This window comes from Arachis hypogaea, chromosome 5, assembly GCF_003086295.3.
Source record: "Arachis hypogaea cultivar Tifrunner chromosome 5, arahy.Tifrunner.gnm2.J5K5, whole genome shotgun sequence".
In the NCBI taxonomy this organism is placed as follows: domain Eukaryota; kingdom Viridiplantae; phylum Streptophyta; class Magnoliopsida; order Fabales; family Fabaceae; genus Arachis; species Arachis hypogaea.
Genome location: NC_092040.1, coordinates 174,629 through 190,489, shown reverse-complemented (window position 1 = coordinate 190,489; position 15,861 = coordinate 174,629). Strand labels below are relative to the sequence as shown.

General features: G+C 29.2%; 1 protein-coding gene and 1 non-coding gene across 2 annotated transcripts; both read left to right on the top strand.

Moving 5' to 3' along the window:
• Positions 1–4,650: 4,650 nt before the first annotated feature.
• TRNAS-GCU (transfer RNA serine (anticodon GCU)) lies at positions 4,651–4,732 on the top strand. Its single transcript has one exon. It is a non-coding gene; the product is annotated as a tRNA-Ser (tRNA).
• Positions 4,733–11,827: 7,095 nt separating this feature from the next.
• On the top strand, positions 11,828–13,486 carry LOC112799935 (mitochondrial uncoupling protein 5-like). The gene has a single exon (XM_025841928.3). The coding sequence runs from the start codon at positions 12,337–12,339 to the stop codon at positions 13,312–13,314; it is 978 nt and encodes a 325-aa protein (XP_025697713.1). The 5' UTR covers positions 11,828–12,336; the 3' UTR covers positions 13,315–13,486.
• Positions 13,487–15,861: the final 2,375 nt, after the last annotated feature.

The window sequence follows — 15,861 nt, the reverse complement described above, 5'->3', positions numbered from 1 at the left end:
GAACGTGATAAACTAATAATTAACATGTATATTTTTTTCATCCAATGAAATAAATAGTTGGCATGGTGATAAAAAGAGAAGTGCTGAACACGTGTAGATTCGTTGCCACCTCTCTGAATTTTGCAGATTAGATTAGATTCCTGCTCGCATGGTTATATACTCTTATCCTGTCTTTACTCTTTACTCTTGGAAAAAATATTGGGAAATTAATAATTTTAGTGAACAAATAGAAAATTAGTTAACATTAACGTAAATGTAAATAAAAATATTAGTCCGTTACTATTTTTTTATTTTTTGTAATAGAAAATAGAACTAGAATTATATGAAAATTTATTCAATATTTAAAAGTAACTCATTTATTTTAGAAATTCGTATGTAGTTATTTTTATTTAAAGTTGTTAACGAACAACCAGAATTATATGCGAGTGTTTACCTAATTTGATAGTGCATAGTTTAATGTAATTTCATAACAATGCTTTTTGTTACTAGCTTGAACATTATTTTGCATATTCAAGTTTTTTTTTTTTTTTTGGTTTAGTTGCATATTCAGTTATTAACGGAAGTTTCAGAGGGTGAAAATATACATTTGATTTTGGAAGCCATTTAATTGAACCCAAGGAGTAGGTGAGTGCCATAGCCCGTGCTTTGTTGTGAGCCTTTAGATTACACTTGCAGTATTTGGGCCAAGCCTTCTTAATATCTGCAATACGTTCAAAGTTAATGAACATTTTCATTGTTAATTTTTTTTGTAGGTTGTTTATTTGGTTGATTTCTTTGTGATATTCAAGTATTTTTGGTAGACATGTGATATTCAAGCTGTTCTTGTGAGTTATACAAGTTTGTTAAGTCCTTTTGTTCAATGATAATATCATAAACCTTTAAAAAAAGAACTTTGTTAAGCCCTGAGCCCAAATAACATGTTTTATATTTATCTCACTTTATCCCTAATATTTGGATTTCTTCCATTTGAAAACAATTTTGGTGTGCTACTAGAATAATGTAGTGATTTATTCCAAATAATAATGTTTGTGAGTAGTTACAATTTTCTTTTACAAACACATTGGTATAGATGCATAGAGCACATCTCCATCGAATCTTTTGAAGATTCTTTTATTATTTTTATATGTATTTAGAAGATATAATTTTGTCATTCTTCGGTTAATATTTTTTGCATTATGTAATTTTTTATATAAACATAATTCATTTTAATATAAATATTATATAACATTTACTAAATTTGATGTCTAAATAATTTTTTTTTCATGATATCTTTTATCTCAACAAGACAATAATAAATTGGTCATGAATCTAAATTTTATTTAAAAATTTATTATTAGTCAATAAATTATTGTATATACAAAATAAAATTTGAATATCTAATACTTATTTAAGTAAATGAGTATGCTGATATAGTGATATCCCAGTCAATTCAAACTAATTTTTTATTAATGTATTATAAAACTTGTAAAATTATATGCACTGATTATATATGAGATCAGTCACACAAATATTAAGCAAGTCATTGCCCCAACCATTTGGCCTTATATTACCCCCATCGTATCTGCCACCAAGTAACTTCCATCTGACCATCTCTATAATATTAGGGATCATCCATCACAGTCCATATCATACCTGTATATGACTTTATCTTATTACCTTCCAATTTATTAAGAATAGACAAGCAAATTGTCGCCAATAACCCAATTCATTGCACATTCGCACTAACGCAATTAACAATCTGTATGTGCCCCTTTCTTAAATTAAAGCTGATGGATGGTTAGTGGCCCAAATTGTACAAATAAATTAGGGGGTATGAAGGACCTATATATATATATATATATATATGTTCATGTCAATAATTGGCTAGAATTAAATCAGGAAACTTCCAACAACATATTTGCATGTTCTTCTTAGGCAAATCACTCTATATACCTTAGTTGTTAGGAGTTGAAAAAAAAATTCATTTAGGTTATTATGCCTTTAATTTAACTGTTTGAAATAAAACAATAAATTATTTGATTAAACTGAATTGCATAGTTTAAAATTACTAAACAAATATATTAAAATTCTTTATTTTGACCATTTTGTTGGACATAATTTACTTACACACTCAATTAAGGATTTTTTGAAAGGTATTTTTATTTGCTATATTAAATTTTTGCATTAAATTATAATTATTCTTATTAAAAAAGAAAAATATCAGGAAGTCGATATTTTTATCAATATTAATAAAAAATTTAGACTAACATTCAATTGGTTGATAACTTTTATCAATTTCTCCAATCTAATCAGAACATACGTGTAACGTGCACTGTATCTGTATCTGACTTGTATGACAAGTAAGACCTTGTCAAGCATTACCTTATATACTATTTATAGTTCAATCACCACTATAACATGAGATAATTTTTCAAATATTAATGAAGAAATTTTCTACTACCACAAGTGGAAAGATACTAGAGTAATGGCTAAATTATTATCTGCTTTTATAAATACTTCGTCAAATTATATTTCTCAAGTCCAATTCACTTAAGTCTGCTTAAATTCTTACTAATTTAAGTATTGAAGTCCTTTGCAGTACTATTCAGCATCATACAAATAAAGATATCGAACAATTTTACTATTTCGCATGAATGAGTCAAAACTTTCACTCAAAAAAGTTGGGACTTCACGCCTAAACTCATATATCACATTAATTTTAGGTATTAATTCGGACAAGTAGATTTTCTTTTAGATACTAAATGCAAAAATCAATATTTTTTTCAATGTGACACATAAATATAAGACAACTCATGAAAATTAAATATATATATATATAATATGAAATTTCACTGCCATTTAGTTGCTAATAACTAATATGATTATCAACTATATTATATACAACAACAACAAAGTCTTGTCCCATTAGGTGGGGTCGGCTATATGAATCAAACAACGCTATTAAGCTCTGTCATACATCATGTCTACAGAGAGATCATTTACATGTAGATCTCGTTTGACCACCTCATGGATGGTCTTCTTAGGTGTTCCTCTGCCATTCAACCCTTGTCCATCTTTCATCTCATCCATCCTCTTAACTGAGTGTTCTGTCGGTCTTATTCTCACATGTCCAATTCACCTGAGACGTAATTCTACCATCTTTTTCACAATGGGTGCTACTTCAACTCTCCCTTTTATATCTTCGTTTCTTATTTTATCCAATTGCGTATGACCATTCATCCATCTAAACAGTTTTATTCTACCACACTTAGTTTATGTCGTGCTCCCCTTTGGCCTCCCAACACTTCGTACCATAAAGCATAGCCGGTCTTATATCAGTGCGATAGAATTTACCTTTAAGTTTTAAAGGCACATTTTTGTCACATATAAAATCAAATGCACTCCGTCAGTTTGACCAACCTGCTTGGATCCTATGATTTACATCCTGTTCAATCTCTCCATTATCCTGTATGATGCACCCAAGATACTTAAAACTTTTAACTTTTCGTACGGTATTTTCTCCAATCTTTACCTCTATATTAGGGTTTTCCCTTCTCAGACCGAACTTACATTCCATATATTCCGTCTTGTTACGGCTTATACGCAGATCATATACTTCTAGAGATTCTCTCCATAAGTCCAACTTCTTATTTGGGTCTTCACTTGACTCTCTCATAAGGACGATATTATCGACAAAAAGCATGTACCATGATACAGGCTCTTGAATGTGCTCTGTGAGTACTTCCAAGACTAATGTAATAAGGTATGGACTTAAGGATTATCCTTGGTGTAATCTTATACCAATGAAAAATTTCTCTATCACACCTCCTTGAGTTTTCACACTAGTTGTGGTCCTATTATACATGTCTTTAATTGCATGAATATATGCGATCATTGCTCTCTTTTTTTCTAAAACTTTCCATAAGATCTCCCTTGACACCCTATCATACGCTTTTTTCAAATCAATAAACACCATATGTAGATCTCTTTTATTACTATGATACCTCACCATCATCCTTCTTAACAGGTATATCGCTTAGGTATTGGATCTGCCTGGCATAAATAATAATTATATTAGTTTTGTCAACCTCTATTACTTGTGTCTCTTTTATCAACCTCTATTCTATCACCATTTTCCATAACTTCATGGTATGACTCATGAGCTTGATCTCTCTATAGTTTCCACAACTTTATATATCTCCTTTATTCATGTAGATAGGTACCAAGGTGCTCTTTCTCGACTCATCAAACATCTTATTTGACCTTAAAATCTCATTAAAAAATTTGGTTAACCAATTGATGCCATTTTCCTTCAAAGCTCTTCCAACATCAATTAGAATATTGTCAGGTCCAAACTTTAACCGGAATATTATCAACTATATTATATATAATAAAAAAATCAACTACTAAATTAGTAATTTGTATAAAATATAAAATACACATATAATATAAAATTAGTTAAATAATATATGTATTTATATACAAATAATATTTTGGTATGATTATTGTGTTTGCAAGACTCTTAAGTTAAATGGATGATCAATTCAAACACTTTTGCTAATCTGGTTACTTATACATGATTAAATATTATACAAAACTTCTCTACACCAAAAATATGTAAAATTTATCCTTTAATAGTGAAAGAAAGTAGAGAGTGAAACAATCAAAGACGTCGCTTTGGCCGAGTGGTTAAGGCGTGTGCCTGCTAAGTACATGGGGTTTCCCCGCGAGAGTTCGAATCTCTCAGGCGACGGTGTTTTTATGTTCCTTATAATGGTTCCACACACGAACCTTCCAAAGTGGAGCCCACTGCACTTAGCAGTGAGACCTGGTTACTACTTTCTGGGGGAGGTTGAGTTCCCAACTTTTGTAATCAACTCCTTTATGCCTTCACCAGGTACCACCTCTTTAACCATTCAATAAAACGTGCTTTATTATTTACTATACAACTTTTCTCATAATAATGCTCCAAATGGTTGGTTTCAGATTTTTTTATGTTCATTTTAATCATATTTTAAAAGATTTATTTAGTAACCACTATGATTTTTGTGTTTGTGGTTAGATTACACGATGTTGCAAATTTAATTTCAACTTAATTATATTGAGTTAATTAATAACAATTTAACGACAACAATAAAATGATAAAATAAACAGTGTTGAAGTAATAGTTAATAGTCAATCTTGCATCTAATACGCAGTTGAATGAATTTTTATTTTAACAAATTAGTGATAATTTTATTTCTTCTCTTTCTTTCTTTTTTTTAATTTATTTTTATTACTAAATTAAGTCATAAACAAAAACATATTTTTGTTTTCTCTTTTGGAATCAGCTATGAATAACAAACATAAATTATTATACATTTTAGAGACACTTTTTCGAAGTAGATCTCATCATCATATATGTATATATACCTTTGGTATTCCTTTCTGCAAAATTATATTAATAATTAAAGTACTTGTGATATTATGAGTTTAGTTAATTAAAGTTTCTAAGGGAAAATAATTGTTAATTTTGTATTCAATAAATACATTAGAAACTCGTAATTCTCAGTTGAAAGATTTAAAAAATTTTGGTTCTCAAGAAATTTAGTATTCCGTAGGTTTCGTTAACCTGAAGGTCAAACCAAACAATAAAGAGAGCTCATTATATCATATGAAAAACAAATGATGATAAGGTTGCCACTTTGACCTTACAACAATTGAATGCATTTGGTCATCATATATAAGCAATCCAATTTTAATTGATCAAGTTGTCAACTCACTTGTATATTTAAGTAAAGATTAAAAATTTAAATTTTATTTTTTATATAATAAACCAACAACTATTGATAACTATAAATTCGTAAATAAAACTCAAATTTTATAACAAATAATATCCAGTTTAGGTAAATAATTTAATTAAATTTTAAAAAATAAATTAAATAATAAATATTTATATTAAAAGTAATTTATTTATAAATTATTTTGTATTTAATTTTTTAATTTTAAAGGTATTTATTTTAAGAGAAGAGTAATAATAATTTTTTTATTACGAGAAAAATTTCTTTTATTTTGTCTATACGCACTAAAATAATTTTTTACAAAGCTGCAATTTAATTTTAAAAATTATACCAAACATTTATGCTATTCAAGTTCTTATAAGTTAAAAAAAAATATGAACCTATCTAAATGGATCATGTCTTAGTTGCTGAGTTAATCTTAGGACGCGTGAGTGGCACATGCGATGCTTCTGGATGAGATTTTGCTGTTCAAATTTGAAAGGTAGTAAATTGGGAAGGTCAAGAATCGAGAATATGAGAATAGCATTTGATACCCTCCAATGGACACCCTTGAGTCTTAACCATTGGACTCTTTCGCCCGTGTTTGTTATTCTATTTCTATTCCTCTCCTATTCTTCAATTCTCGTTCCTAATTTTCTTTGGGCAAGTTGATTATTACGTAAAACCATTCAATTATGTAACCACTCCTTTATGTTGGACAGTGATTGATGATTTTTCCTTTTTCACTTTTCTCCCCACTCTTGTTTGGATCGGATCAAGTTGTATTTAGGTTTCATTATTTTGGGGTTATTTTTTCTTCTTAGCTAAGACGAATATTTCGAATATGGTTTTATCCTGAATTGTTTCGTGGTCAGGTTCTGTTGCAACATGCATAGAACATGTTTTGATGCAATGGTAAAGAGAGTTGGATTTATTAACCAGAATGTCTTCTTTGTCCATGTACATTTCATCTGACTTTTTCTCCAGACTATTTCAAATTATTTTATATTTTCTTTACGATTTTGTTTTCTAAAATGTTATATATTTGCGTGTCCTTTTTACATCATAATATATTTTTCCGTGCAATGTATCATAACATGAATTCACCAATGAAGTCAAATGTTATTAGTTATTTATACTTTTTCGTTATTTAAACACTGGTATAAATTTGATAAATGCCATTTCATTGTATGAATTTTTTATACAAATAACTTAAAGTAAATTTAATATTGAACAATTCTTTTAAAATAAAAAAATAACATTATCCTTTTTTACGAAATATTTAAATGATATTTTTTCAATCCTTATTTTTATTTATAAAATATACAAAAATTAAATAAATAACGTACATTTTAATTCATTTGATTAAAATACTCTTTAATAATTATTTTTATATATAAAGTAATGATAATTATTTTATTGTTTAAAAAATAATATAAAATATATACTTGTTATTATTGTAATAATTTTTATTTATTTTTAATATTTTAACTTATTACAAAAATATTTAATTCAAAATTTTTTATACTGAAAAATGAAAAAAATATTAAAAATAATTAAAATTTATTATATTAATAATAATATATATTTTATATTATTATTAATATTATTATAGTAATAAAAATAATAATATAAAATATATTTATTATTATAATATATTTGATTGATTTTTAATTTTTTATCATTAATTACGAAATATATAAAATTTTATATTAAATATTTTGGTAAAAAATTAAAATATTTTATATTATGTAATAGTAGTAATAATAATATATTTATTGTTAAAGTGATAAATTTTATTTACTTTTAAGATTTTATCATTAACCATGACATATATAAAATTTTTAAATGAAAAAGTCTAAGGAGTCAATATTTAATATATTTTATTAAAATTTGGTTAGTATTTTATTAATAAAAAAATAAATAATTTTATATCATTAAATATAATTTTATACCATTAAAAATAATAATAATAACTAATTAATTATTACAAATCATAAAATTTATTGATCCTCTAACACGTTTCATTTTAAATTAAATTTGCTACTTGTCGTCACTACTTGCAACTCGTGGCTGGAAGAGACCGCTGTTGGTGCGTGCTTGATGAGGGCTACTTGCTATTCGTCACCGCTGCCTGCTAATTACCGTGCTGGTACTTGAAGAGCTGCTAGAGAAGGCGAGCTTAGAAGACGATGGAGGAAAGACGAGCAAATAAGGGTTGTTACTCATCCTTACTGCTAGACCAAAAGACGTGAAAATGAGAGATTAGTGAATAGGAATGACAAAAAAAAATTCGCATATGTCAATATTTGCAGAAATTATTTGTAACGAAAAGATTAATGGAGATCTGTAAAATTTTTACGAGACAAAAATCTACTTTTACAAATAAATAGGAATGAAACAGGAGATTGAGGTATCCACTTCACAGAAATTTGTAAAAAAAAAATTACTTAAATGTCTATATATATATATATATATATATTTTGTATAAGTAACACTAATTCATTTTATTTTAATAGATATGACAAGAAAAAAATTTGCACCAAAAAGATACATCAAGATTATCTGTGACAAAAAGGTTAATGGGAACTTACAAAATTTTCACGGGAAAAAGACTCGCAAATAAATAGTGACGGAAGCGTGAGATTGAGGTATCAACCTCACAGGGATCTGCAAAAGAATATATACGCTAATTCATTTTATTTTAATCTATATGTTAAAAAATTTATATGTATTTTATTATGTTAAATTTATGTTTTAATTGTATTTAGTTGAATTATATATAATTTTATTATGACATTATTGATATTTAAAAAAAAATAATATTCATGAATATTGGAGAGAAATAAATGGAGATTCATAACAAAAGTTATGGGACAAAAATAAAGGCATTTTATTAGTTAAATGGTCTTCTATTTTTATAAAGACGTATTGCTATTCTTATCGGAAAAAAAAAAGAGAAAATGAGAAAAAAAATACGTATATAAATTATTGAGAAAGATCTGTGAATGAGTAAATCTCACTTGAAAAAAAAAAAGAAATTTAATTTGTAGGATTGAATTTATTACGTAAATACTCTTAACATCTTTTTCACTTTGACATCTTTAATATATCAAATTAATCTACTGTTTTTTTATTTTTTTATGGTTTACGCAAATCAATTCGATAAATTTAACTCGTTTTGTCACTCGTAGTTGAGAGATATTTATCATATATAATAAGAGTGTAGAATAATAAACCACTATATATCCTCAACTACCTTATATAACTATGATAAGTTCAACTCGTTTTTTACAAACTTTTTTTGTTAAATACATTGATATGTGTCTTTAAAATATTTATTAATGGAATTATAACTAAATAAAAATAAATTAAATAAATAATATGTAAATAAAAGTAACCAACAATTCACAATAAAAAAAACATTCAAAATTAGAAATAATAAAAGAAATCTGTTACACATATAAGTTTATATAAGTTGGCACAATCTCAACAAAAACAAAAACGACATTCAGTTTAGATTACGTGTAAACACACACATTCTTAACTTTTAAATAATGTAAATGGTTCTTTTTTCTCAATCAAAACCGCAACACTCAAAATTCAAATAAGGATTAAAATTTTTCAAAAATCGTTGCGAAAAGTGAAGGAAGTTACAAAGCTGAATTAAAAAAAAAAATATGAGAAAATAAAATAAGAAAGATGAAGATGAAGAAGTAGCAGAAGATGAAAAGAGAGAAGAGAAAGAGTTTTGAATTATGCAGAACTTATCAGCACACATACACAAAAAATTCTTTAAACAATACACTCAAATATCTTCGCGTTATACCCAAATATCTTCGTGTTACACCCAAATTTGTTGCAAATATAAAAAAAGTTTTCCTCTAATGCTACATCTTTTTCTTCTTCCTTTTTTCCTTATTTCTTTCTTTATTTTAGTTGAATGAATGTAAGTTCATAATCTTCTAAGTAATTTTACAGTATTATGTGTTTCTTCTTCTTCTTTTTTGTTTGATTTTTTTTTGTTTTTATTCTTGTTAAGAGAGTAAAATAAGAAGAAACTTGAGAAGGTAAAAAAAAAGATGAATAAAAAAGAAGAAGAAGAAGATGATGATGATAAAAAAAAGAAGCGGAAGATGAGGAGGAGGGAGAAAAGAGTTTTGAATAATTATGTAGAACTTATCAGCATGCATACACCGAAAATTCTTAAATAAGACATTTAAATATCTTCGTGTTATACCCAAATTTGCTGTAAATACAGAAAAATGTCTCTTTTAATGCTGCATTTTTTCTTCTTTTTTTTATTTATTTCTTTCTTTTAGTTGAATGAATATAAGTTTATCATCTTCCAAGTAATTTTGTACCATTACGTATTTTTTTCTTCTTTGTTTGATTTTTTTATTCTTGTCAAGAGAGTAAAATAAGAAGAAACTTGAGAAGATAAAACAAGAAAAAAATATGAATAAGAAAAAAATATGAATAAGAAAAAAAAAAGATGATGATGAAAAAGAAGAAGAAGAAGTAGTAGAAGATGAAGATGAGGGAGAAAAAGAGTTTTGAATGATGCAGAACTTATCAGCACACATACACAAAAAATTTTCTTAAAATAATACATTCAAATACATATATTTGTGTTACACAAAAATTTGCTGTAAATACAAAAAAAATATTTTCTTTAATGCAAAATTTTTACATTACATTAAATTCAAACCATCAACGATAAACAATAATTTTCACAAACAAAAATAATATTATTCACCTACAGAATCATAAACTACTAACGAAAACATTAACTATAATCGAACCACACATCAGCCACTTGATTGGATTCAAAACAATAATCAATTTCGTTCGGGTTCAATTAACAATCTGAAATTTGAATTATTCATTATCTTCAACAACGAGATAACTGTTCAAAACTGATTTTAGAACTTGATTTCAAAAACGTAGAGAATGAACAATAAGAAACACAGAGAACGCAAATAGAAAACATTGAGAAAATTCGAAAACGAAAACGAAATTCTTTTAAAAAAGGTAGTTATATATTCGCACGTTGATTGAAAAGTTTGTTAGATTAAGAGGCGCGTGAGATGAATTAAGGTAACATAATTTTTATGGATAAATGACTTGTATGTGGAGAATAATTAATAATAAAAAATCCGAAACTTAAACAAAAAAATAAGATTTAGTGTTTAAAATTTAAAAGTTAAGATTTTATGGTCATAGTTTAATATTTAGGGTTTAATATTTAAGGTTTAGAATTTAGAATTTATAATTTAGGATTTAGAGTATAGAGAAGGATTTAAAGTTTAAGATGATCGATTGTAATTAACGTGAGGTGATTGTTGGAGGCGACTAAGATGGCGGCGATGATAATTGGTATTGTGGGTAATTTTGTGGTGGAAGGTAAAATTGTAGTTTTTTTAAAGGAAGAGAAAAAAAAAGAATAATTTAAAAAAATTGTAAATGGACATTGGATTTTTTCAAATTATTGATTGATGTTGTTGTTTTTTTTTTATGGTTTTCAATAGCATAGTTTATATATATATCAGTTTGAGTTTTTAAATTATGTTATAGATAAATCAGTGTATTTATATATAAATTATATTTAAATGCATTAAATTTTTGATATATTGAATTGATTATATAAAAGATTTATATCGACGATAAAAGAATATAAATTTTCTTTGATATTAATTTACTATTATTAATGTTAAGAGATGAGATTAAAAATTAATTACAAAAACAAAAAATAGTTATAATTAAAGTGATATAAGAGTAAGACAAAAACTTTTTCCTCCATAAAAAAGAGAGAAGATTTCTTTAATAAATTTAGAAATATTATGCCAATTGGGGATAGTTGTAGAAATACAGCACATTAACAAACGAGTGTAAAAGATTGATACGGTTTTTATGTATATAACTATAAGGAAATGCTAATATGCTATAAAGATTAGCATCCTTCCCTCTTTCATATAGAATAAAAAATAACGTCTAATTTAATAATTGAAAAATCTATTTAGTTCCACAATTTCTTCAATTTTCTATTGATAAATTTGGTAATAAGTAATAACTCGAGGGAGAAATTTTTTTATTATTCTCTTTGTATTTGTAAAATTGATGAATGATTTATTTGATATTACAAATATAATAAATTTATGAATTTGATACAAAATATTGATTTTGTGAGGTGAATCAGAATGAAATAAGAAACAAGAGGGGGGCCTGCAGCGCAAACGCGTTAATTAAATAGCGCAATAAATTGTGCAGCACAATGAATCTAATTGGCTACGCTCCCGTAATCGCGTTAGACCTAAGTAGGAACCCTGACTCCTATAAATACTGCAACATCTTCTCTTACCTCTCCACACAAAAAACACATTCACACACATCAGATCTGACCTATCATATGTCTCAGAGGGCCGCCGTCCCCCACTCTTCTTCCATAGCCTGTGGCCTCCATTCCCATCTTATGGTCTCTAGTGATATCTCCAACTCCAACTGGTCCCAATAATCCCAATTTACTCTCTAATCCATTCTTTTCATTCTAACATACACTAACCCCAATTCATCAATTTTGCACAACAACAACAACATCATGGGTGTTAAGGGTTTTGTAGAAGGAGGCATAGCTTCAATCGTTGCAGGCTGTTCAACCCACCCACTCGACCTCATCAAGGTCCGCATGCAGCTCCAAGGCGAGTCCAATCCAACCTCCGTACCTTCCCTCCGACCCGCACTCGCCTTCCAAACCGGATCCCGATCCATCCACGTCTCACCACCTCCGCAAATCACCCAACCTCCTCGCGTCGGACTCGTAACCGTCGGCGTCAAGCTCGTCCAGCAAGAAGGCCTCGCCGCTCTCTTTTCTGGTGTCTCCGCCACCGTCCTCCGCCAGACACTATACTCCACCACTCGTATGGGCCTCTATGACCTCCTCAAGCAGAAATGGTCCGTCCCTTCCCCCGTTCCCGGCGGCGCCACCACCATGCCTCTCTCACGCAAGATCGAGGCAGGGCTAATCGCCGGCGGCGTCGGAGCCGCCGTTGGTAACCCAGCTGACGTGGCCATGGTGAGGATGCAGGCTGACGGGAGACTCCCTCCAGCTCAGCGGCGCAACTACAAGTCCGTCGTGGACGCCATAACGAAAATGGCGAAGCAAGAAGGCGTTGCTTCCCTGTGGCGCGGTTCATCGCTCACGGTGAACCGCGCGATGCTTGTTACGGCGTCGCAGCTGGCGTCGTACGACCAGTTCAAGGAAGCGATTCTTGAAAAAGGTTTGATGCGCGATGGTTTAGGGACTCACGTGACGGCGAGTTTTGCGGCGGGGTTCGTTGCAGCTGTTGCTTCGAACCCTGTTGACGTGATTAAGACTAGGGTAATGAACATGAGGGTGGAGCCAGGGGCTGAGCCGCCGTACACTGGGGCTCTTGATTGTGCGCTGAAGACGGTGCGTGCGGAGGGTCCCATGGCGCTGTACAAGGGTTTCATTCCTACGATATCGAGGCAGGGTCCTTTCACTGTTGTTCTGTTCGTTACGCTTGAACAGGTTCGCAAGCTCTTCAAGGATTTCTGAGAAGACTACCAAGATGATCATCTTCATTATGATAATGGCGAAAAAATAAAATGTTATGACTTGCGTTTTTTGTTTACTCGTGTCTTGCGTTTTCAATATTCCTGATGTTGTGCCTCTGGTAGAGTCATTTTTATTATTATGATTTAATCCATCAAATCCAATATTTCTGGAATCAACTGGCCTACACTTTTTAATTTTTAATAATAAAATTCATGACAAAATATAAAAAAATACAAATATTATTTTTCAATTTGTGATCGAGTCAAATTCTTTGCGTCCATCAATCTCAAGAATACAGAGAAGGTAGGTAACAAGTGGGCCAAAATTTTTTATTAGAAAATTATAGAAGATTCTATGGTTTTAGGTTGTGAGCGTGTAAGTAGCATAGTCGGTTGTAGAGTGTGGAACAGAACGCGGTTATTGTGAGGTGTGAATGCTACCGTGATTTGTGCTAAAAGATGCTAACTAAAAGCGTTGGTAACTTGGTATTGTCTCATCGTTTGACCCTTTTCTTTTGTTTTACTCTTTATGTTTGGTTAAGTTATTCCAGCGGCCAGCTTTAACAAGCGAAGCTACCAAATTGAAGCCTTGCAAGCTGTTTCCAGGGAAATAAAAAAGAAGATAACATTGTGACTGTTAGATAGTTTGGTATGTTTTGTTAAGCTATCTAAAGATTCATTATACTATATTTGCGTGAAGATATTCTTTAACAAAAAAGAAAAAGCAATGCTCAAGGGAAATTAGCATCCATAAGTTGCCTTTGTCCGGACTTAAAGGCTCCGTTAGGATGCCTTCTCTTGTTATGCAAATTGGAAAACATGATAAGGGAACATTCTTTTGTCAACAAGTGTCTTTATTTTAAGGCTCCTTGCTAAAATGATTTACAAATGGAAACTTTTATAGTTTTTTCTATAATAATAAGTTATAAATGAGTCACCCAAATGTGAGAACAAGCCAATAATGACACTCACAGTGGAATGGAAAATTGAAAATCAGCAATAAAATGAAATTTAGAGTCGTTTGTATTATGTTACGCTCGACTTTTAAATTAAACGGCTATCACATTGTTAGAGAAATTATATGCTTGATTTAAACCAAACGTGCTTTTCACTATCGATGATCCCTTCTTTCATGCTTGATAATTAAATTATATTTTATAAAAAATGATTTTATTAAGCTGAAAAAGTTTAATTGTCTTGGCTTGAATTCTATTGTATCCCATGACATTGATTCCTGTACATTTCATATTTCACCAAATTTTGAATGTGAGTTGTGACGCAACCTATGTTAAGTGCAGTATTTCCCCCACTTTTCTTAGTGCGTAAACGGCAACTATTATTGACCACAAACCAACACTACTATTGTGTATTGATTGGAGCTTGAAGCTATGGCTGCAAACATTTCCAATTTGGTTGTCAACACACAACGCACTCATAAGTCATAACCAATCGGAATAAATCCAGATACAAGTTAGAGAAGTGCTAAATAGCATTATTGTAGAAGGAGACAAACACATGGTAATAGAAATATCACTCCCTGATTTGATATTATTTCTCTTTTTAAATTATTCTGTATAGAAATTATTTGATTTTTTTTTCTGGTGATAGGAGAAAGTTTATAAAAATTCGAAAATAATATTAGAGAGTAAGCGGCCGACATTCTTTGTAGGAAAATAATAGGTAGACAGTAAAAATACCAAACAATATAAACAATAGATATATTAGATGTTTATTTTACTAATTATATGGATGATTATTTTAATATTAAAATTTAGGTAAATAATTTAAAAATATAATATATTTTTATTTAATTAATAATTATTCATGTTGTTCAAGATAGTCATTATTTATATAGTACTCCCCTTTCTTGTAATACCAAATGCATAAGATCATTGCATGCGTTGGTAAACTAATTTCCTTTAATACTTAAAAAAGATTTATTTTATCAATCGAGATATGGGCCTGTAATATTCATATTATTGATAACGGTATCTATGACTTTTGAGTTTTGACTCTGTTGATAAACTTAATACACGAGGCATGTTAATTTGTTTACTTTTAATTAGTGAATTCTTTATAATTAACTTGGCACATGAGTCGAATTTTTGCTGTATTTTAAATATGATGAGAAGGTACCGTGTAAAAAGATAACTTTGTTACGTAAAGGTTTCGATTAGTATTTGTTATAGTTGGATGTATTTGTCCGTATAACAATTTACAAGTGAGATAAGTTTTTTTTTCTCTTAAATAAAATATAAAGAGATAAATTTTCTTACTACTCATCGTTTCTCTCTTCTTAATAATATGGAGGCAGAGTATCACATAGTTATTGCCATGTGAAGTTACTTGCCATATAAGCAATCAATGTGATAAGATAAACTAATGTGTGATTAACCATTCTCTCAATTCGGTTCCGTATTTCATCTTTTCTCCTTTGGTTTCCCCCTTCACTCTGCACCGTCCATTTTATCATAAATAAATTGATTATATCTAATCTAATCAAATTAATACGTGAATATGTGTAATAACAAGCATCGTCAGATTAGAG